This window comes from Aulonocara stuartgranti, assembly GCF_965226115.1.
Source record: "Aulonocara stuartgranti genome assembly, chromosome: 18".
Lineage (NCBI taxonomy): Eukaryota > Metazoa > Chordata > Actinopteri > Cichliformes > Cichlidae > Aulonocara > Aulonocara stuartgranti.
In genome coordinates this window covers 7,830,295-7,854,264 of record NC_138954.1, presented here as the reverse complement: position 1 = coordinate 7,854,264, position 23,970 = coordinate 7,830,295, and the positions used below count along the sequence as shown (strand labels likewise).

Sequence of the window (23,970 nt, the reverse complement as noted above, 5' to 3'; positions counted from 1 at the left end):
AGAAAAAAGCACAAATAACAGCACCACTCTTTATGTGGTAGAAGACCTTTTACCAGAGTTTGACTTCATTTTACTCTCACTCATCATTTTACTCATGCACTGCAGTTCTGACATTTTCTAAAGGGCTTAAGGACTTACCTAAGACAGCTGTATGCAGAACAGAAGTGTTCAATGCAGATGAGATATTAACTGATCTTTAACCAGCCAGCTCTGTGGGACAAAGGGCATGTGATGTTGGATTGTGTTGATATAAGAACAGAGCAACTAATATTTGGGCACATTCACTAGCAAGTGGGTGTTATGTGCTCTGTCTCCTGTATGCACTAGTAAGGCAGCGGTATCACGTAAATTTTACAGATTATTTTCACTGGTACGAATGTGTGTGAAGCAGAGTTTTTACTGCTTTGTGCTACATGTTTTCACTTCACAAGCATGCTGTAAAGCTTTCATTTATACATTTAAAGCCAGTCTGAAAGTTCCTGCAATATACATGTAATTTTCACACCACCACTAAACTTTAAAACCAAACTACTGGTCTTGTTAACACCTTGTGCACTTGGCCTGTCCTGTTGTTTTCTTTGGAGGATAGCATAATCTCATTGGTGTTGTCTTGTCTTTTTGTTTAACTGATAAAACTTCTTTCCCATCAAGGTTGTCCTGCTGAAGAGCACAGTGAGGAATGTAGAAACCTCTTCGAGACTTTCCAGGGCTGCATGCGTCTACTCACGGTGGAGAACCAGCGAGTCGACCTGATCAAGGTGCAGCAAAGACTGCTGGGAAATTACAGCCAGCTGCAGATCGACATGTGCGGCATCATTGACAGGTCAGCACCAGCAGAAACCCATCTCACTGAGCTCAGATTAAATCATTTTATACCCTCGCTGTCATTGACACTGAGACGCACCGACACCGATGCAGAAATCCTTACCGCTGTGTTGCTTGGATAAGCATTCATGTTTAATTTTAGCCATAATGTGATGGAGTGGCTCTGTCATCGACTGCAGCATCCTGTACACATACACAAGCATGACACACATTCCCCTTAGCTAATAAAACATGCTAGTCTTTTTCCTTGACTGTCTGGGGCGTTTGTACATACATATGCACAAATAATATAGTCAGTTACAATTTGTTGGTAACTCATTGCATACTCACTCCGTCATCCCATTGAGGAGTTGTCACACATAAACCCGTAGCAGCTAATTACTTCTAAGTAATATAACAATACATTTTATTAACCCAAAAGGGTACACGGGCTTCTTGGTTTAATTTAAAATTCTCCAAAAAGCACCACGGCCACAAATATGTTCAAGGGGTCCAGTTCAGTGAATCCAATTAGCAAAGGTGAAGCGCAGCAGACAGCCCATGGCTACAGCTGCCTGAATCCGCATTCATCTGCCGATACCCTTAGCGTAAGCCTTGATAAAGTTCAAAGGGATGAATTACAGTAAAAATAATAAAATGACTGGAAACCATAATCATTGTTGTTCCACACAGTAAAGTAGACCATGTTTAATAATAGGAGTACATGTCAATTAAATAGTTTTTCTAGCTATAGAGGCGGGTTGATGAAAAATGTCTTTAATGGTACAGTAAGGGGGCGCATGTAAAAATGCCCTGCAGTAAATACATACCTGAGTTTTCAAACACATGGATTACTTTATGAAATGGTGTATTTTAATACGAATCTACATCTGTCCCTGTTCCAAACCAAGCAATATTGGTCCCTAAAGTCTAACTGAGAGTGTAAAATACAAAGTAAAAGCAGTGAGTAAAAGAAAACATAAAAAGAAAGGCAATACTTCTAAAGAGAGCAAGATCTAAAAATTGGATATTGAACATGTGTTCAGTGTTAAAGCTCTTATCGGTAGTGCACCTGCAGCTCCTCCTACCTCTTGTATTCATTTGTTGTTCTTTTGAGTCTATTCCTGACATTCAACAAGCTGAATGGCAACCTTTGAAAACTGTCTATTCAGCCTGCTTGTAGGTGGAGTCAGTCTTGGTGTGGTTCTTTGTTTGGTTTTTGAGGGATAGCATTTTGTAACATTTGTCATCTTTCATATACAGCATTTTGGCTGCTGCCTTTCATCCTTTTTTATTATTATTTTTTGTTCGCATTATCGCTTTTACCACCATCATTTTCTTGCTTTCTTCCATCTTTTATGAGCTAGAGAAGGAATTGAGCATCACACATAATACACCGGGTACTTTTGCTGATCACCTGGTGTTCTCTGTGTTTGGTGCTTTGATCCTACAGGGTGTATGGATGTGATATTCAGGGAGACTCAGGGAGGGTTGAGTGAATAGCGTTTGGCACAGATTGAAATTGTTTTTCTGGTAAAATAATTTATTTCCTCCCAAGAGAGCTCAGTGTTTTGCAGCAGCCTTTGAGAAATGTTCACCCTCGGTTGGTGGGTGTGCGTGACGATGGGAACATAATGGAGCTGTAGTGAATGCAAACACAACAGTGTTCACATCTGCCAATATCATTGTACTAATGGAATAATTCAGCTTTTTGGCATCTTCAGTGGCCAAAATCCAAGAATATGAACTAATCCAAATCAGACCTGTTGAAAGAAAACCATACAATGCTACATTTTCACAAATGAACATTAATCACACACATGCTAGCGGACATATATTTTCTATTCTTGGATATAATCAGTTTGATTTTAGGTAAACTGCCATTCATTCACAAGGATGCATCTAAAAGCTGCAGGACAGTAGCTCTCAAGGACTGGAGTTGGACACCCCTCCTCTAAGGTTTAATGAGTGAATACAGCTGCTCTAACAGGGGTGGGATTTGAACCCACTGGAACTTAAGGCATCACTGTAACTTTTTGGATATAGTCACTACCTTTACTAACACCAAAGTAAATCAGAACTCCACATGGACAGCAAATTTGACTCTACCAGGAGTGGGGCTTGAACCCACGAGAGCATGTGCTCATTGGAACTTAAGTCCAACGCCTTAACCACTCGGCCATCCTGGTAGTTTCCTTGGGCAAACTACCAGGATGGCCAAGTAGATGTAAGCGCATGTTACATGTAAGCCAATCACTACAGTTTTACAATGCAAGCTAGGTATTTTTACTGGAGGAATAGCCCCAGTATCTTCATACAGCCAAAGCTAGGAAAACAGTAGTTATGAAAACTGGCTTTCCTAGACATTATAAACACTGCAAGCATTATGGAAACTTTAAAAACACTGTCTTATTTAAAACTGGTCTCAAAACAGTGTAGGAAAAATTATTGCAAAAGCTCTTTTTATAACAACCAGATGATGCTCACTATTATATGATATGAAATCTGTATTATGCAAATGACTTCAGTTTTTCTTAGCTATGTTTTTTTTTTTTTTACTAGAGAGTGCTATTGCTAGGTTTGTTACACAAGGTAAGGGTTATGTGAAGCTTCACTAAAGCACAGAATACCAGGAGTGGGGTTTGAACCCACGAGAGCATTTGCTCATTGGAACTTAAGTCCAACGCCTTAACCACTCGGCCATCCTGATTTCTATATAACTTTCCAATGCACTTGATCAAGGCATATATGAGATTGACTCTGAGGAGGGATTTTAAGTTTCTGACATGAAATCCCATCAGTCATCCACACACAAAAAAGTGAAATGTCATCCCTAAGTATGGCACTGTAACCATTCCAGTTTATCCATCCATCCATTCGCTTCCGCTTATCAGGGTCGCTGGAGCCTATCCCAGCTGTCATAGGGCGAGAGGCGGGGTACACCCTGGACAGGTCGCCAGTCTGTCGCAGGGCCAACACACAGGGACAGACAACCATTCGCACTCACATTCACACCTAGTGACAATTTGGATTATCCAATTAACCTATCCCCACAAGCTGCATGTCTTTGGACGGTGGGAAGAAGCCGGAGTACCCGGAGGGAACCCACGCAAACACGGGGAGAACATGCAAGCTCCACACAGAAAGACCCCGGCCTGATGGTGGAATTGAACTCAGGACCTTCTTGCTGTGCGGCAACAGTGCTAACCACCGTGCCACCGTGCTGCCTCCATTCCAGTTTAGTTTCACAATAATTCAGTTTAATGTCCAATAATTAGCAATGGTTTTACTAGTGCAAGCTATGTCACCAGGATTGCTAAAAGAGGTCTAATTGTTGTAAATATTAAAGGCAAATATGGCAGGGCATACGGCAGATGCAGAAAGACATTGAGAAGTGTAAGAGTTTCCATTTTCTAAAAGTAATTTATAGTCCTCTCAGATCGGCAGAGTAAGTCATGCACAACAGAGACAATTGCCTTCTGTCTTGATGATACACTAATTACACAATGCAATGAGAGGAACGATTATCATAATTATGAATGTTCCTTTTGGCAAAAACCAGAAAACACACACTTATATATGATATGGCGTCCAGGAATACAGTTGCAGACATCAGCTACACATTTTCACCAGAGAAAGAGGATCTCCTCCAGCTGGTTTAATTAAATACCTTTCTTTTCTCACATTTATCAGATTATTTTTCATGAGAATTCAGCTCCTGCTCAGTTCTGGCTGCAGGAACAGAACAAGACAAAAAACAAAAATAACCATAGCCTCTACTGTACAATCGTACTTGTGAGATATAAAGAAAAATGGGTCACACCACACACACCTTCCATATAAAGGAGACTGCTATAGAAGTATATAGAAGCATCCATGTTTTTTATACTCAACACTTCAAACTGCAAGCAACACAATTAAAATGTTTTTTAAGCAGCTCGAGTACAACACCGTAACTACTCAGCCAGCCTGTTCACAACCTTGGAAGAGATTTCCTTGCCTACTCTTTTGTTTTTTGTTTATTTTGGTGTTTCCTTGTATGATTAAATGCAGCCCACATGTATTCATATCTAACAATACCACATACTATATATAGTACATGGAATTGTTCCCCCAGGTCATCTCTGGTGAGGTGTCTACATACCAGTGGAAGATCATATTTAGGCTTGTTCACCTAGAGCTATGAAAGATTGAGCCTGCTTTTACAGACATCAGCTGAACACGTAAAGCAAGAAAATTATCCAACTTTCAACTGACTTGAAAAGCTGTCAAAGATTCAAAAAGAACTGTTTTGTCCTCAAGAATATCTGTGATAGCTAGAGTAGGGCCTAAATCCACATGGGTACACACCCATCTGAGTCCAACATCTTAAATATTCAGGTCTCGTACAGCCTGGTGATGTACAAGACCTGATACATGTCATGCCAGCTGTTACACTGTAACAGTCCTGGCAAGGACTGTAGCTTTAAATGTAGTGAACAGGGCCGTAACAAGATGAATCACAGAAAGTTGAATCTGCTCATCTGGACATAGTTTTGTCTTTTGCATTATTGATTGTTTATGGTTCAGTGTTTACTTGACTGATATTGAATATGTACAAGTCTGTTTGTGATAAGCAAACTGATGGCTATTTTTTCTTAGATAAACTTGGTTTCAAGCTTGATTGCTCTTGTCACTGCAAGAAGAGTTGCCAAGCAACCAAGGATGTGTGATCACAACCAGGGAGTAAACTAAAACATTGCTAGAGTGTCATGACACTAACATATGTGCAGTATAGCTATTTAGAAAAAGCACAGCTTACTGAAAACCAGTAAAACTGCAGTGTGGAGGCAATTATGCCTGCAGCAGAATATTCTGTTGTTGTAAACATCTTGTTTACAACCTTATCTGAACACTGACCTGGTCCTCCATATTTACCAAAATTCAAAGAAATATCAAAATATGAAAAAAAAAAAAAAACTAAACACATAATTAAATCAACAGGGCACTGCTTTCACTTTCACATTGTGCTGCATTCCTGTTGATTAAAATGTCACTCCAGTGATTATACCTGCATTATGGATGTGACTAAAACTCATAGCAATGTAGTCGACAGCTGTGAGATCCCTTTCTTTTTGTCAATTTGGAAAAATACTTGCCTGAGGGGACACTTTATATTTTATCTAGTATTTTGCCCCTGAAGCCTTCTTTACTCTCCGTTAATCACTTATCTTTGGCCACAAGCAACGCAATTGGCTGGTGAGTTCAGTGTGTTTTTGTAAACTTGATGCACACACAGACATGTTATACACGCACAATGAGGATTAAGGATATTTGAGTTTATGCTCATGTTAGTAGCCATTACATTGTTTTCCTTGGCCTTCATGCATGTATTAAACTGCAGTTTACTGTGGTAACGTTATCCACTCAGATTAGATACCAGGGGTTGATTTTGAACTCACAAGAGCATTTGCTCATTGGATCCCACTTTGTTACAGCAAACCAAGTTTCCATTTTCTAAAAGTAATTTATAGTCATCTCAGATCTGCAGAGTAAGTCATGTGTAGCAGAAACAATTGGCTTCTGTGTTGATGATACACAAAGTAATAACAGGAACAATTACCCTAATTATAAATGTTCTTTCTGGCAAAGAACAGGGCAAATGATGTGAGTTATTTAAGTATACCAGGAGTGGGGCTCGAACCCACGAGAGCATGTGCTCATTGGAACTTAAGTCCAACGCCTTAACCACTCGGCCATCCTGGTGTCTGCTCACATAATGATAGTCTGTCACGATCGTGACCAACAAACCCAGAAATACGTAACTTTTTATCAAGTACAAAACATTTGCTTGAGAAGGTAACATATGATATCATATAGTAAAAATCACTGTGTCTAGTAGATATATATCATTAGGCCAAGGAAAGATGAAGTAATGCTTTTTGAGCTGCATTTCATTGTCTTCCTTTAACACAACACTTACTTACTAACATGCAGAAGGAAGCGCAAGTAAGTTCCCACAGATAACTTCCAGATTACCACACATGGGATTCCAAAATGTACCAGGAGAGGGGTTTGAACCCACGAGAGCATGTGCTCATTGGAACTTAAGTCCAACGCCTTAACCACTCGGCCATCCGGGTATCTGCCCCTGAGGAAAGCCAACATCACATCAAGAAGGCCCTGAGTAAATGTGGTTATCCCAGCTGGACTTTTGTTAAAGCTGGGAAGGCGCCAAAAGAAAGCGCCAGTCAATCCAGGAGAGAAGGACAACAGCTGCCTAAGCAAAAACCTGTAGTGATCCCGTACGTGTCAGGAGTATCGGAACAGTTGAGATGCATTTTTTTCTAAACACAGAGCCTCTGTGGCTCTGTGTCCCCTGACACAAACAGAGTAACATAGTGTACGCTGTTGTGCCAGGAGGATTGTCAGGATTTATATATCGGGGAAACCAAACAACCTCTGGTGAAGCAGATGGCACAACACAGAAGAGCTACCCCGTCAGGCCAGGACTCTGCAGTATATTTACACCTACAGGCCAGTGGACACTCTTTCAATGATGAGGATGTAAACATCCTGGACAGGGAGGAACGCTGGTTTGAGTGCGGAGTCAAGGAGGCCATTTACGTTAAAAGGGAAAGACCATCTCTGAATCAAGGAGGGGGCCTGAGGGTACATCTTTCGCTCTCTTGCAATACTGCGATTGCAGCCATTCCCCAACTCTCTGTGAATGGTACTCATGGCCTTTGATCAGTGGTTGTTGATCAATGGTCATGAGAATTTGCATAACTATGATGAAGGAACTGACCTCCCAGCCCATTGTTCCTTCATTGGGCTGGTTTCAGTCATTATGCAAATGTACTGTTTATAAGGTCGGGGAAACCTGCAGTCAGCTGAGAGTGAAGAAGTCACTTGGATGAGTGACGAAATGTTTCTCCTACTGAAAACGCTACGAATCAACTTTTGGAGATCCACTACAAAACATTTACTTGAGAAGGTAACATATGATATCATATAGTAAAAATCACTGTGTGTAGCAGATATATATCATTGGCCAAAAGACCTTTCTCATTGTCTTCCTTTAATATAACACAGATACTCATTAACTTGTGATTTAGTCCACCGTTACCTTCTAGTTTAATAATAATAGATTGCTTTTATATAGCGCTTTTCAGGGCCTTCAAAGTGCTTTACAATTCCACTATTCATTGGTACTTTAGTTTACTACACATGTGGTACCAAATTATACCAGGAGTGGGGCTCGAACCCACGAGAGCACCTGCTCATTGGAACTTAAGTCCAACGCCTTAACCACTCGGCCATCCTGGTACATTGCCCACACGAAAATGTATTTCAATCATGTTCCACTTATACCAAGGTAAGTTATACCTTCTGCGGTGCCAGAAATTTGAATTTTGTTGCATATCTGTCTTTTAATCTAGTGCCACTCATCCAAACTACTCCTGGAAACTTTAAGCTGCACCTTGCAAAGAACAACTGTGATTGGGCTCTTTATGGTTTTAAGAGTCAGAATAACAGGTTGAACTGTCTTACAAAACCACTGAGGCCCTTCATAGAATCCATATGATGCTGACCGAATCACTAACATCTCATATTGCAGTGTGAGCTAAGTGTGAGGGCTCCTTCTTAGGATAGTGAATGTTTTAGACCATTTAAACAAAATTGCGAAAGTGATTCAGAGCGCAAAACAATTTCACACATTCATCTCCTCACAGGCTCTCAGTAATTCATATTTGTTTGCTACCCCTGAGTGCATGCACATGTAAGACGTGTATAGACTTCTCATTTCAGCAAAAGCCGCATTGAATTCGAAGCTCATCAGCAGTCAGACAAAAGCATCTATATAGATCATGTACAGTATACACTACTGACACACTGAGTCTGATTGCATCAACAGTCACGTTCCTGAAACCCTCCCTGCTACTGACTCACATGCACAAACACTCAATATACTGTGTAAAATAAAGGAATGGAGCAAAGTGGAAATGTGAATTTAAAGTAAAAGCTAAGTGGTTTATCTTCAAGGCTCCAGCTTACTCTGAGATTAAAGTAGTATAGAGATAAATGGAGGTTGTTTTTAAAAAAATCACACTGTTGCAGGCTGACAGGCTGCTGAGTTAGGGCTTTTATCTAAATAAAGGCGAGGTTGCAGATTCTGTGCAGTCATCTGTTTTCTCTTAAATATTTCTGCCTGTGTTCGGGCAAACACACAGTTTAACACTGTCACATACATTTACATAAGTAAACTCACACACTGAAATGTACGTTTAGGATAGAAGAGAAAAACACACTGCTCAAAGCCTGCACATACTGCCGAGCGCTGCATCCACCGCTGACTTAAAATTGTCTTTGTGTGTGTGTGTGTGTGTGTGTGTGTGTGTTTGTGTCAAACCTCCTGGAGGTGCCAGCCGGTCGTGGAACAGATGGAAAGCAACCGGTGTAGATAAAAACACTGTTACTCATCGTTTCCTGTTGTCCTCTCTGTCTTTATCTCAAGAGAATGAGGTCACATTACTCCTTTATGTGGGTTAGCAGAGACACAGCAGCTTATATGGCTATTTTAATCTGTCACATATATTTTCTAACTTCTCTCAGGTACAGCACAGTTTTTGAGGTATCTGTCTCAAAGATTGCTGTTGTGCAGTGGTTTGAGAGCTCAACACACCAGAGTAACAAATACAAACAGACAATGCTCAAGCAAGCTGAGAAAAAATGCTGAAAATTGAACCTAATTGCAAAACACCACTAATACTATTCTTAACCTTTATATCACTGCAGATACCGCTATTAACCAAAAAAGGTTGGTACCATCAACCTGTGGGGCTGGAAAAATAGAGTCTGTGTGAAAATGTCAAAAAATGCAGGCCCTTAAATGCCCACTTCAGGCTGGTTTCAAAGGTGAGTCAATCCCTCTAGACTCCCATGTTAACGTTAGTCCTACCCAATTCAGGGATTCAGGAGGGCTGGACCCTGCCGTAGTCGCCATTGAGTAAATGACAGGGGTACAGCCTGGACACGTAGGTAGAGGTCGCATGACAAAATGCCCAAATTTAAAGTGGAATAAACACGTTTTTTTCCAGGGTTTACATAAGTGACCCAACTGATCTATTAAAACTTAAAATTATGCAGTTTTATAACTGCATAATGGATTGGGTTTATATAGCGCTTTTCAAGGCACCCAAAGTGCTTTACAACGCCATTATTTATTCATTCTCACATTGGTGGAGGCAAGCTACAGTTGTAGCCACAGCTGCTCTGGGGCAGACTGACAGAAGCGAGGCTGCCATATCGCACCTATTGGCCCCTCTGGCCAACACCAGTAGGCGGTAGGGTAAAGTGTCTTGCCCAAGAACACAACGACCAGGACAGAAAGCCCGGGGATCGAACCGGCGACCTTCCAGTTACAGATACGCTTCCCAACCCCTGAGCCACAGTCGCCCTGGCTTTGGAGTGTTGTTTTCTTTGAGTGACACGTGGGTGCCAGGACAGGCTAAACTGTGTCAACTCAATGATTTCTGTCAGTGAACTGGACCTCGAAATCTATGCTCAATTTTTATCAGCGTTCTGGTATTATGTTTTAAAGTTTGTAATGGGTATCTGTGTCTTTGTGTTACACTTTACATTCTGTGGAGCAGTTGGTAATTTATCACTCATATGTCTTTTCAAAATAAGGTTGGTTCTGGCTCCAAAATAACAAGATGGCAACAGCCGAAATGCCAGTGTTAAGGCTTAAACACAGTAATACATGATGTCACATTGCCTATACTCATCTTTTATGTGCAACTTATGGAAAATAAACATAATCTGGGTATAATCTATCGGCCATGTTAACAGAGTGAAGAGACAAATAAGACAGAGGATTTACATATTTGTTTACCTTCTAATACAACTCATGGATTATTGATTCAGTAACCTCCTGAGTAACCATGGCAACAACACTGTGTCACAGTCATGCCATCACATTTTGGTGGAAACTGAAAATATCTGAGTTGGAGTTTCAGGGCCAGTGAACAAATAAAAGTATGAATTATGTTTCTGCAGCGTTCAACAGCAATGTTTCTGTAGTGTATAAACTGATAGAAGTTCAGAAATACCCAGAAGAATGAATTATGCCACAGTACATATTATAATGACATATTCAGCCATTTCAGCCACGTCATTAATAGAAGAGCAATTAGTGCCTTGATTTGTGTTTTCAGCTTAAATAAAACAAAACGAAGCCTCGCACATAGAAGATACAGAAAGATGTACAGCCTTTTGAGTTTTCATAAAAGTAAAACTTATCGCAGAACTTAGAAGCAAAGAGAAACTAAATTAATAAAAGTTAAGAGCAAGTTTTTATAACTACATAAAACATGATCATTTAACTGTTAGTAAGATTATTTCACAGCTGAAGTAATCTTTTATTTTGACTTCACAAGTTGCTCATTTAATGGTTGCCGACAACGTTTTTCTCTTCCAGTTGCGCTTTAGAAAATCTTCAGACAAACAGAGAACATAGTTTTCTATCTGCGACTGTTACAGCCTCAGCAGGGCTTCCTGTGAATTTAGCCTTGTGTGGATGTTCCTGCCGTCTCTCCTGCTTTAGGCGCCACCCTTTTTGTACAGCTGATTCTACTCAGCAATTAAGATAGAGCACTTAAGTCCAGAGAAATGGTGAGCTCTGGTGCCAGAGAGGCTTGTTGGTTTTGCAGTTAGTGAGCTGTGTGTGGGGTGGCTGTATATTCCTGCTCTGTGGAGAGGAGTGTGTTTCAGTGACTTTTCAGTTTAGAGACCAACTCCTGGGTTTTGTTTTCTTTCTTTAAAAGTTGATAGCGGCTTGTCTGTCTCTTTTGATTTATTAATCAATTCAAATTAAATAACCTTTAACAATTTTGCCTCCTTGTCTACTTTTTTAAGCTGGATATTTTTTGTTACTTTACCACATCCCTTGGACTTTATAGGGGAACGTAACAGTGACCTTCACTTGTTTTCTTACCTTTACCTTCTACCATCATGTGACAAAATATTCTGCTCTTCGCAGTTGTGGATGTTTGCTTTCTGATAACAAACTGCTCTGTTTTATTATAATAAATTACACATTGCCTTTCATCACAACAAATCTCCCACAGTGGACAAAGTAATCACAAGTCACATTTGCAAACATTGCAAACAACAAGTCAGGGAAAAATTGTAAAAGCACGATGATGCAAACAAACAAAAAACTGGGATCTGGAGTCATTGACGCAAGTTGTAAATATGATTACAGTCTCTACAATATTTGTCATGGCACAGGCAGTTTATAACTCTCTTATAAACTGCACACATATCCACTGTAGATCATATAAATGTAGGGGAAGGGGAAAGCACACGTCAAAGGGAGCAGAGTTTTTAAATGTTGGAGTTTAGTGATTTCGTTTCCAGCGCAGAAACTTACGATTTTTACGGTCTCTGCCTGCCTCCTTCAGTCCACTCCATCCCTCCTCCCACACAGGACTGGTGTTATGATGGTTACAGCAGTATGATATTTATCTATAAATAACACACATAGCTTCAGTAAAGTCTCCTGGGATCTGGAGTCATTGATGGAGCTTCTTCAAACAGTCTTGCAGCAGTCAGAGAAGATCTGCCGCTGAGAAGAAGCGAAAAGATATCCTCTGTTCACTGGAAAACCTTTCCTTTTATATAAAATGAAAGAAAAATCTAAAGCACGAGTCTGTGAAGTAATGAATTTATTCTTTTGATATCACAGAGGAAAGGTATTTCAATGGATATTTTCCATTAAGCATAAGGAAGTCAATTTCTTTTTAACCCAGCAACATCTCAGATTGTACCTAAATACAAAAACCGATACTGGAAATGATTGAAAAGATTTATGTCGTTTCACTGCTGTTTAGTAGCACATTAGGTGGATTTAGAGTCTTAGGATAAATGACCTCGAACATCTGCAAAACCCCTTTTTCCTCTGTGAAATGAAAAGGTGAATTTTTTGAAGCAGAGCTAGTTTAATGATGGTGTTTTTTATGTTTGTTTGTTTTTCTTCTCAATATACGCTTTTGATCTGTGACGCCAAGATTCAAAGTGCATTTACATGCCAGTAAATACCATTATTACAATGACACCAAGGCACACATTATACAACAACATGTAAATAATTTAACTCGGAGACTTCCCCAGCCTTAGAGGAGCATTGAAATGAATATTTGGGTGCAGTTAATATAACATCAGCTTCAAGCTGCACTGATACTTCGGAAAGATTTATTTTCCATACACTCTTTATGTCTGTGAATAATGTATATAATGTATAATAATGTGTATATTATCTTCAGATGATTCATTTATCCTTTAAATTGCTCTTATAACTCACAGGAGGTGGCATAGTCTGAGTGTTTTACACTGCTGCAGAACAAAATACTGTGTGGAGGGAAAACATACTAGTTTACATATATATAAGTATGTTTTTTTTCATGGGTTATAATAACAGTCTCAAGCAGAATTAGTCAGACAAAAGCAAACGATTTCTGATCAATGTTGACATCAAACTGAATCAATAGTAGAAAAAAAATTCTGTCTGAAACTGACCTCTTTATTTTGAAACTTTGACCATTTTCCTTATATCTGTGACAGTATACAGCAGAAAATGGGAAAAAGCACAGTAGATCCCCATTAATTAATCTTGTTATTTTTCACTGTCAAACTAAAATGATCTTTTTTTATCATTTATTTCTTCCATACAAAAGTAAAGTTTACAAGGCAAACACTTAAATGCTCGGTTGCTAGATCAGCAGCAGAAACACATTATGTTCCTTTTTCCTCAAGGTGCTGCTGTTCTGTTACTCTTTGTCATGGTTCTCGTGGGATCTGTTAGTTTATTTATTCATTGAGTGTTTTTTTTTTCTTTCTTTTCTTTCTTTGTTTGGTTATTAGATGTGTCTTAATGGTAGTTACTTGTCTTGTGATTTGCTTTGAAGGTTATTTTGTAGTGATTTCACGTCCTGCTTCTGTTGCTTTCGGTCTTTTTTTCCCATTTGATTTCACTTGTGTTTCCCTTCTTTCTTTCCCCTTGTCCTTGTCAGATTGTTGTTTGCACTCTCTGGGGTTTCCTACTGTTCCACACGATTATGTTTATTTATTTATTCATTTATTTTTTCTGCTTATTGAATTAACATAAAATAACAATTTAAAAAAAACATTTGTTCCCAATTGGTCGTTTGGGGTGTTTTTTGTCAGTATTGTCTGCATCTGCATCCTGCATCAGGATCTTCTCTCCAGCTACACGTTACAGTCTGCTCTTAAAATGCTTTAATCAAAATGAATGCAGCATGGTGCTTTTTCCTGTTGCTGATATGGTCTCTTTACTTGCAAAAACGTGATGGAAACTGGGATTTCTTCCCCTGGTTTATACATATCTCTCTCTCTCTCTCTCTCTCAGGTGTTCTCCCAGTCGCTGTGAACACGGTGGCCGCTGCAGCCAATCCTGGACCGTCTTTCACTGTAACTGCTCTGACACCGGCTACAGCGGAGCAACCTGCCACAGCTGTGAGTCACCTGACAGCTAAACATCAGCACATGACAAGTACAACAAGTGAGGGCAAATGGAGAAAGATGGGGGGAGGGGTAAGAGGGACAGATGGAATGCAAATGAGGAACAGATAGCGTGTCAAGCAAGATAATGAGGATGTTTTTCATCTTGAATAATTTAAACTAGGAGGGGGAAAAAAACAGGGAAGGGGAATGGCAAATCAATCAAATCAAATCAAATCAATTAAAAATGCATTGGGTGGGTTGGTTCAGTCAAAATTATTAAGTTATTTACAATATTAAGTTATATCCAACATTTTACATTGGTGACACAAAACTGTGATTCCTGTCGTTATTGTGTGTGACAACCAAAGTAAACTCTAAGGGTGGTACACAGCTATGTATGTAATTGATTTTTTTTTTTTGCTGTTGCTACTTCCTGCACACTCATATGGTACCACTTGTCAGTGAGGGAGGCTCACTCTGAAGTAAACCCTACATTATCCCCCTTTTTGACTCTAACTAAAGAAAGCTGAGGGTCATTTCCCCATAGACCTCTATACAAATAGACTTTGTACACCTCAGGAAGTCACTTCCTGCTGGCCAGGTTTAAAGCACTTCTGCATCAGCTTGGTTTTTGACACCTGATTTGTGTTATTTACAATCCTTTCACCTGTTACATACTAACATGTGATGAGTATGGAAGCCCCAGAAGCCTGCCATTCAGATTGTCAGCCGGCCAAAAGAAAGATCACTTGAAGGAAAGTAGAAGAGAGCTGAGCATCTTGTCTCTGATGGTGCATTAACTGCACTAATGCTCAAAATAAGACAAATAAGAACTATCTTCAACTGTGATTCTGCTGTAGAAAGAGTCTGAGAATAAAAGTATGTAATTTAAAATTAATATAAGTATTTGTTAGAGAATAAATAGTGACAAATACCTGCTTAGAAAATATTGTTTATCTGAAGGAAGATGAAAACTCTTGTGTGATCTTCTGACTGCTTGCGTGTCCATAAATCTTTATTATGGAATCAAACTTTAAATGAGGTGTCCCCTGAGATCTATTTTTATTACCTGCACATCTTTTCTCTCTATAACGCCTTTTTGTGTATAAGGTGATATGATGGAGGTTAATGAGACTGTAGCTGTGACTAAAATACCAAAGAGGGAATAAATAAATAAAACCGTGACAGTGAGTTGAGCTTGCAGGTGAGATTTAGTGGCTGTGTGCTGAATGCCTCGAGTCAAATCCTCGAGACTAAAACAAGGAGAGTTTCCCACACGGTTCACCTATGGTCTCGTTTTTATTTCTGATGTTTCTTTGAAAACTGGTCTCTAACCACACTCGGGGAGTGTGAGGAATAAAAAGCCTTTAGCTGTGGAGAAGAAGCGAGATAAACAGGAGAGCAGAGTGTGGGAACTTTCAGATATGGATTTGAATCTTTGACTGCAGAAGATGTACTGTTGCGTGCTTGAGACGGAGATGAGAGGAAGACTTATGGAGACACAGAGAAAGAGGCGAGAAGGTCTGATAAAGTTAAATTTATTGAGGCTGTGTATTCCCATCAGTCATTACTGTCATCTCCAGTTGGATTAAACTTTAGTTTATGGGATGCCGGTGCAGAAAAGGAACCTCCGATTATTTTTTTCTCTCTGATCACATGACTTTGATTCAGTTGTGATACATACATATGAAGCAGCACCCACAGCATAGTAATCCTCCACAGTGTGTAATCTTCATCCCCTTGCAGCTCCGGTGGGTCAGCGTGTTGATGTAGTTCTCATTATTTTCCTCCCAGCTGTGTACGAACAGTCCTGCGAGGCATACAAACACAACGGCAACACGTCAGGACATTTTTATATTGACGTGGATGGCAGCGGACCAATCAAACCACAGCTGGTCTACTGCAACATGACAGGTGACACACACAGACTCACACATGCTTTTACACCTTGCCTGCCTCCCATCATCACTGAACCTTTTTTATGATTGAGATGATGACATAACTTTAAATGATGTCCCCGCTTATCACACCCAGATCCCCATTATTGTCCACCTTCATCTTTTTTTATTTCATCCTAGACTTCAATCACTCCCTCTCCTCCTGTTTCTCTTTCACTCAATCTTTCATGCCCTTTGTGTAATCATATAAATGAACTATGATAACATTCTTTACCTTTCTCTGAATCACATGCTTACTTAGTTCTTTGTTTTTACTTTTCTATCTTTGTCCAACTCATTGACGGAAAGTGAAAATTTACCGCCTAGATCAGTCACTGGGCGATTGCAAGGCTAACACTAAGAATAGGAGTAACACACTAACTTAACATGCATGTGTTTGGAAGCAGCATGAAAAACATGAAAAATCCACACACAGAGTGAGCTGAGCTGAAATCACCCACTCATAAAGAAATGAAAAAAAAAAAGTATTACTTTTTATGTTTCGTCAATTATAGCGTTAGACATAAACATTAGGAAACAAGGTCAAACATTTACTATTGAAGGACTGGGAAATTTATAGCAGTCAATAGCACTGATAACCATTGCACCTTCATGTCACCACTTTACATTTATACATCAAATATACATTAAAAAACAAAACATAACTGCAAAACTTAGCCGATGAATCAGCTGGCTGGTTTGCAGAAGATCAAATGACCATTAAATACTTTAGATCAACTATTTGGATAATTGATCTGTTCCTGTTTCTTCCAGTAAAACATTCCCAAGCTCCAGCTTCTAAAATTTGACATTTTACTTTTTTTCACGTAGCATCAAAAGGGCAGTTATTTGTTAAAAGAATAGTAGCAAGAATGAAAGGGAAGGTTTACAGGACCGTGGTGAGACCTGCTATGGTATATTGTTTGGAAATGGTTGCTCTAACAAAAAGACGGGAGGCGGAGTCAAAGGTGCTAGAGTTGAAAATGCTAAGATTGTCTTTCTCTCCTGGTAGAGGATTAGAAGTGAGAATCAGAGGAAGAGCTCAAGTTGAGCAGTTTGAATGGAAATTTAGAGAGTCAGGGTTGAGATGGTCTGGACATGCGCAGAAAAGGTATAGTAGATATTTTGCACAGCAGTAGTTGAACATGGAGCTGCCAAGAAGAAGAAAAAGAGGAAGACCACAGAGGTTCATGGATGTAGTGAAGGAGGACATGCAGCGGGTTGTTCTGACAGGAGAGCATGGTAGTGGATCAAGGGAGATGGAAGCAGATGATTCACTGCGGCAAACTCGAAAGCAAAGTGCTGAAGGAAAATATGAAGATCCAGCATGAAAAGGGAAGCTTCATCAGCTCTGTTGCATCATAGCAAAAGATTTTGTGGCTAAAAACTCCCACTCAGCTCGAGTCCTTCTGTGTTCACCTGTTCTTCCTGTGGGTACGCCGACTTCCACCCACAGATTAAATAGCGATTCAAACTTGGCTGTAGGTGTGAATGTGGGAGTCTGTGGTTGTCTGCATGACGCATCTTACACTGGAATAACTTCCAGCCACTCCACGACACTAAACAGAAGGACCAAAATGGAGGTATATCTATACGAAAGTAGACGACTCTTGAATCTGTGCTATTTTCTAAAAAGCAGAAATATAATTGTTATCCATTTCACTTTCTTCCATCACAGGCTTATTTGTGTAGTTACATCATGCATATATTGCTAATTTCACAGTCTGGCTACTTAGATGGTATTTAAATGGTACACATTCTAGGAAAGAAACTTTGCAGTAGAGCTTTATTGTAATAATAATAAATGAGTATAAATTGCACGCTCATCTTTCCCACCAGAGGAAAACACATGGATGGTGCTCCTGCACAACAACACTGAGCTGACCCGAGTGCGACCCTCTCCGGCTGTGTCCCAGCATTCGGTTCACTTCGACTACTCATCTCAAGAGGAGCAGCTGCTGGCTGCCATCAGCCAGTCAGAGCACTGCGAACAGGAACTGTCCTACCACTGCAGGAAGTCCCGCCTCCTCAACACTTTGGGTAAAGATTTGCTGTTAGTTGCAGTATAACATTATATGTCTTTCTTTATTATTCTGTAAATGATTATTCTGATGCTGCTCAGCTGGAACAACTGGAAGTGTTGCAGTGTAAAAAGCACATAGCTATGAAAATGTTTTTCAACCTGCAAACACTAAACTCTTTTCTGTAGCATGAAGTCTGCCTCTCCTTGGCTCGCTGTTCTTTTCCCATTTGCTGCGAGGCAAAACATTTCTTGTTCTCAGTGCTTGATATTGACTATGTATTTCCCTCTCTGAAAATAGATACTAGTTTATCAGTTCAGTTTCTGACAGCTTTATCTTAGACAACTTGAATTGCGTTATCTGTTGCTGCTGAAATTTTCTTTATGTACGTTAAACTTCAGTAATTCTCACTATTTAAACATCCTATTTAATCCTCATCCCTGTAATGTTTAAATTGTAGTTAAAATATTGGCGTTGAGGTTTTAACTTGCTTTTTCCTTTGATGTGTGTTAAGAAAAAACTGGCAAATAAGACAAAAACTTGCTTTTAATTAATGTGTTTGGGTCAAAAAGAAAAAAATCAATAAAAAACTTGATTAGGCTGACTCTGTTCAGCTGGAGCTCACCACATCATACTCTCACTCTCAGCCAGAGAACAACAAACTTACTTCACTCCTTTCTTCAAACTTAGTTTGGTTGCAGGGATTTTCTTGTCTTTCACAAATGATTCAGAAACATTGATTGTTCAGGATTTGTTAAAAACCTCCCCCTTTTGGAATGAGTATCGAGTTGGGTTAGTGTTTTCTTTTTTTGTTCATGTGTTTTGTTGTGATTGCATTGACTCAGAGGCGGTGAGTATTAGAAACAGAATTACAATTACTTTGATCCCTAAGTTGCATTAAATTTGTTTTAGTAGCAGTGGATTCAACAGATTATTCTTTCAGAGTCTGTGTAAAAGAGCACCCGAACATTGTTCGGTGTTGAGAAATAAAAAATAAAAACATTGATTTAACTTATCAAACGCTGGTCTCACGGCAAATTGTGATGAAATGCGATGCTTGTGAGGGGCAACCTAGCAAACTGATCTTTTTCTAAAGCTTTCCAAAAAAAACTAAACAAAAAAAGGAGGAAATAAAACAATTAACCCTCTCAGGCTCAACTTAAGTTTTTGTTGCTAATGCACAAAAGAATACCTGCAGTGATACTTCTGAGTAAAAACAACTCATAAAATATGTATGTGTGGTAATCAGGTTGTTAGCTTTTAACTGTTGCAAATCTGCAACGCCTGCATTGAGAGGGTTAAGAAAGAAAATGTAAAATATTGCTCACATGTGGACTTCAAACTTACTTAGAAGAAGTCCTTTGAGTTTTGTCCTTTCAACAACCCAAAAGTGGTCAAGAAATGTCAGCCTGTAGTAACGAAGCCGACTGACCCTCAGAAATGTCCGTCAGGTGTCTCAGCTAACCAGATAAACAGTTTAGTTTTCTTTTGATTGCTACCCATCCAATGCAGATCAGTGGGAGTCTTGAAAGTTTTTATCAATTCAGGACCTATAATGGAGTATATAAGGGAAAGAAACTGAAGAAACTTTTGGTCTGGTGGGTAATAGAATGATGGATGAAAGTGGGAAAAGTGGTCGAAAAGGAAGAATGAGCGGAGAAATAGAAGTTCCATTATAAACTCTCTGGCACTCCCTGGGAAAAATAAAGGAGTGCTGACTCAGCAGAGACATCTCCAAACACCCTCTCGCCATCTCTCCACCTACACTCTCTCAAAATGTGAAATACATATTTCAGCTTATACTGTCATCGTCCTCAATATGAAAAACAATATATTCAGTGTTAGGGTTAGAAGCTGGCAAGCATCCCTCCGCCTCAAACACTAGCTTTGTCTTTGGAGGATCATGTGGGCTCTTTCCATGCCGCACTCTATTTTCTCACAGCCCAGTCCATCTTGGGCACAATATGGCATCCAAAGAAAGTGCAATAAGTTATGTGTTGTGCAAATGGCAACATCTTAGCCTGCATTTGAAAATTGTGCTTAAAATTTTGAGACTCAGTTTTCTTTTAAAAGTTTGAAATAATTCATGACATTACAACTCCCACATAATACTTAGTGGGTTTAAAATGACCAATCAAATGACTGCAAGCGATTCTACAGTAATTCGATTGGTCAAATGACTGCAGGGGATTCTGGTACAGGTCAAGGCTGTTCTCACAGCAGTGTTTAAATAAAAAAGTATAATTTAAATAAAGTGAGATTAATATTTTTTTTTCTGCTGTAATTTATCTTTGCTGACTCTCTTCTAGTCTGTGAAGGTTCTCAGTCATCCAGGTCATCGTAGTCAAAGGAGCTTGCAAAGAAAAGCGTCTGGACTTCTAACTTAAAGAAGTCCAGACGCTTTTCTTTGTAAGCTCCTTTGACGACTCTCTTCTAGGTTTTTCCCACCAATATGGTCACACCTCCTGCGCTTATATGTACTTACATGGAAAAACTAAGGCTGGGAGACCAATAATAAGACTGTTCCCTGCAGAACAGAGCAGATATCAATGACAGCAGACATGACTCTAAGTCATGCAACGCTAAAGGTGCTGCTGGGTGACAAAGCGGCTTGCAGATGCTCCAGAATTCTAGGAAAACTAAAGAAAGCTAATAAATCTAACAATCTTGTCTCAAAAAGAGATTATTTTCTCTTAAAGGAGGATCCCCCTTAAAGCTGAAGGTCATTTACAGAGAATAGTAAAATGCTTTTATCACAAAATAATCCGTCTAGTTGTTGTTTCATTTTGAATTTCATGATTTTATAGAACCGGACACTTACATAGGAACAAAAATATCCAATTTAATTTGATCAAAAACACCCTTCCAAATGCAAAACCTTGTCTTTCCATCTCCTGCTTCTTTTTTAGGCTCCGTTTATTGAAATCAGTGAAAACAGTTGTAAGAGTGAGATTTGTCTGTTTCAAGCATTGGAAGCTCCACAGGTTTTCCCAGTTTTCTGAAGATTATTTTTAAAAGGAGGGATTAGACTGATGGTAAATTAAAAGTAAAAAGCCTGTATTTAGAAGGCACGCATGCTGTAGTGAGAGTTCTGATATTTCCCGAGGTTTGAGTAAAGGATTTGCAGAAGTGCATCAGTTGCAGTCAGCTAATTTGGGCTGGCATTGAGAGCAGCAGGCTGAAGTTAAATAAGATGTGCTCAGTCTTTGAGAATAAAGATAAACATTTCTTTGATTTGACAGGAAGAATATCTGTTAGTGTAGGAAAATTATACCAGTTATGAAATGGAAGACTTTGACATTTCCCAATGTGTAAGCAGTCTAGCTGTAGTTTAGATATTAGAGATGCACTGAGTGAATTTTTCTTGGCCGATTATGATTTTTATCTTTGAATTGAGGATGTGGATTTTAGCCAATTCCAATTTTCCTTATCAGAACAATAACTGACAGGATATACAAAGAAAACTAAACTGTTACTCTATGCAGTATATTATTTTCACAATTACAAAAAAGTTCAACTTTACAGTTTCCTCCAAAACTTCAAGTAAATCACAGCATCTTCTCTCACTGAAACAATTGAAAACAAAATGCTTTGCTACTGGTGGTAGAAGGCAAGGCAAGTTTATTTGTATAGCACAATTCAACAACAAGGTGATACAAAGTGCTTTACAGAGACATTAGAAACAAAAACAAATAAAAAGCATGATTTAAAATTGATTAAAACAAGCAAACAAACAAAACAGTATATAAAATCAAAACAGATAAAATCAGAACAGTAGATAAAATCAGTAGTTAAAATGTAAGTTTTGAAATTTAAGCTTAAGTGCGGATTTGGTGCTTTATTCAAATGCAGCTGAGAACAGGTGAGTCTTCAACCTGGATTTAAATAAACTGAGTGTTTCAGCTGATCTGAGGCTTTCTGGGAGTTTGTTCCAGATATAAGGAGCATAATAGCTGAGTGCAGCTTCTCCATGTCTGGTTCTGACTCTGGGAACTGATAAAAGACCGGATCCAGATGACCTGAGGGATCTGGATGGTTCATACTGGGTCAGGAGGTCATTGATGTATTTTGGTCCTAAACCATTCAGAGCTTTATAGGCCAGCATCAGAACTTTAAAGTCTATCCTCTGACGGACAGGCAGCCAGTGTAAAGACCTCAGAGCTGGACTGATGTGGTCCACTTTTTTGGTCTTAGTGAGGACTCGAGCAGCAGAGTTTTGAATGAGCTGTAGCTGTCTGACTGATTTTTTAGGGAGACCTGTAAAGATGCTGTTACAGTAATCAAGCCTGCTAAAGATGAATGCATGGACTAGTTTTTCCAGGTCCTGTTGAGACATCAGATCTTTTATCCTTGATATATTCTTGAGGTGATAGTAAGCTGATTTTGTTATTGTCTTAATGTGTTTTTCTAAGTTTAGGTCTGCATCCATCACTACACCCAAATTTCTCGCCTGGTTTGTGGTTTTTAGGTGTATAGATTGAAGTTCTCTGGTGACCTGTAATCGTTTTTGTTTGGCACCAAAGACTATTACCTCAGTTTTGTTTTTGTTTAGCTGGAGAAAATTGTGGCACAACCAGTCATTAATTTCCTCAATGCATTTACCAAGAGAAGTGAAAACAATTAGCTGAAGATGAGCTGCTATTCAACCACCTTTACCCAACACATTTTACCTTACCAAACAAAAGCAGATGCAACAGATTTACGTAACAACTCTCCATAATTTGTCTGATAGCTGCTTTGATTCTTTGCTCATTCCGAGGCTGCTGGCTTGGAGCTGGATCTGAGATCTGCATAACTTTAACTTTAGCCACTTTGATTTATGGGTGTCTTTAAAATGTTCATGTTCAGCAGAGTCGGGATGATTTAGGTTCGATTAGGTTTGTTGTTGAGAACATTTTGCGGCAATCTCCTCACAGTTTGATGAACTTTGTGTCTTCACTCAAAATAAAGAACTTCTATGCTAATGATGTGTTAGCATGCATCTATGAGTTTGTGTATGGCTGTTTGGCAAGACTGACATGAACTGGCTCATAATGAGAGATCCATGCGACTGACGAGCCAGTGCCTGGAAATCCCTGGCTGTCCATCTCAATTAAATATTTTTAATTTAGCCTTTTGATTGCGTCACGGTTTTCAACTCAGCAATAGGTAAAAAGAAGTAGAAGGATAAACATTTAACAATTCCTTAGTTGGTGTTATTTAATAATAATAATAATAATAATAGTAGAAGTTGTAGTAGTAAAAAAATTTTATGTTGAAGCTACACATGAACATGATTGTGTGTTTCAGAGGGCTCTCCATTTAGCTGGTGGCTTGGCGGTCCAGGTCAAGGTCGAGTCCAGACTTACTGGGGAGGAGCTCATCCAGGAAGCCAGCAGTGTGCCTGCGGCCTGCAGGGCGACTGTGTGGATCTACAACACTACTGCAACTGTGATGCAGATCGCCTGGAGTGGTACTGACCTTTAAAAATTCATAGGCATTATTATTACTTTGTTCATTTCATGCCAGGTTTGCTCTCTCAACATTATTTCATAAATTAAACTATGGTAGCCCTGCCACAGTCCAACATTAATGATCCATTCTAGTTTGAGGGGCTTCCTCCTCTCTGTGGTAACTTTTGGTTGGTTTGCCAGTGATTTGTTTGTACTGGAATGAATTATTTACAGCAGGGGTGGCCAACCACATGCCAGTGTGCAGGGTTT

The 23,970-nt window shown here is 39.3% G+C and overlaps 1 protein-coding gene across 2 annotated transcripts in view; it reads left to right on the top strand.

Moving 5' to 3' along the window:
• Positions 1-23,970, top strand: part of LOC309693827 (contactin-associated protein-like 4) — a 139,816-nt gene that overhangs the window by 80,177 nt on the left and 35,669 nt on the right. For both annotated transcript variants that reach the window (XR_014272738.1, XM_082513397.1), the window contains exons 11-15: positions 652-823; positions 14,216-14,322; positions 16,105-16,224; positions 18,087-18,287; positions 23,558-23,720. Coding sequence is in view for 1 of the 2 variants with exons in the window: in XM_082513397.1 (XP_082369523.1) it covers positions 652-823; positions 14,216-14,322; positions 16,105-16,224; positions 18,087-18,287; positions 23,558-23,720 (763 nt within the window). In the remaining variant the exon portion in view is untranslated. The remainder of the gene's footprint in view (positions 1-651; positions 824-14,215; positions 14,323-16,104; positions 16,225-18,086; positions 18,288-23,557; positions 23,721-23,970) is intronic.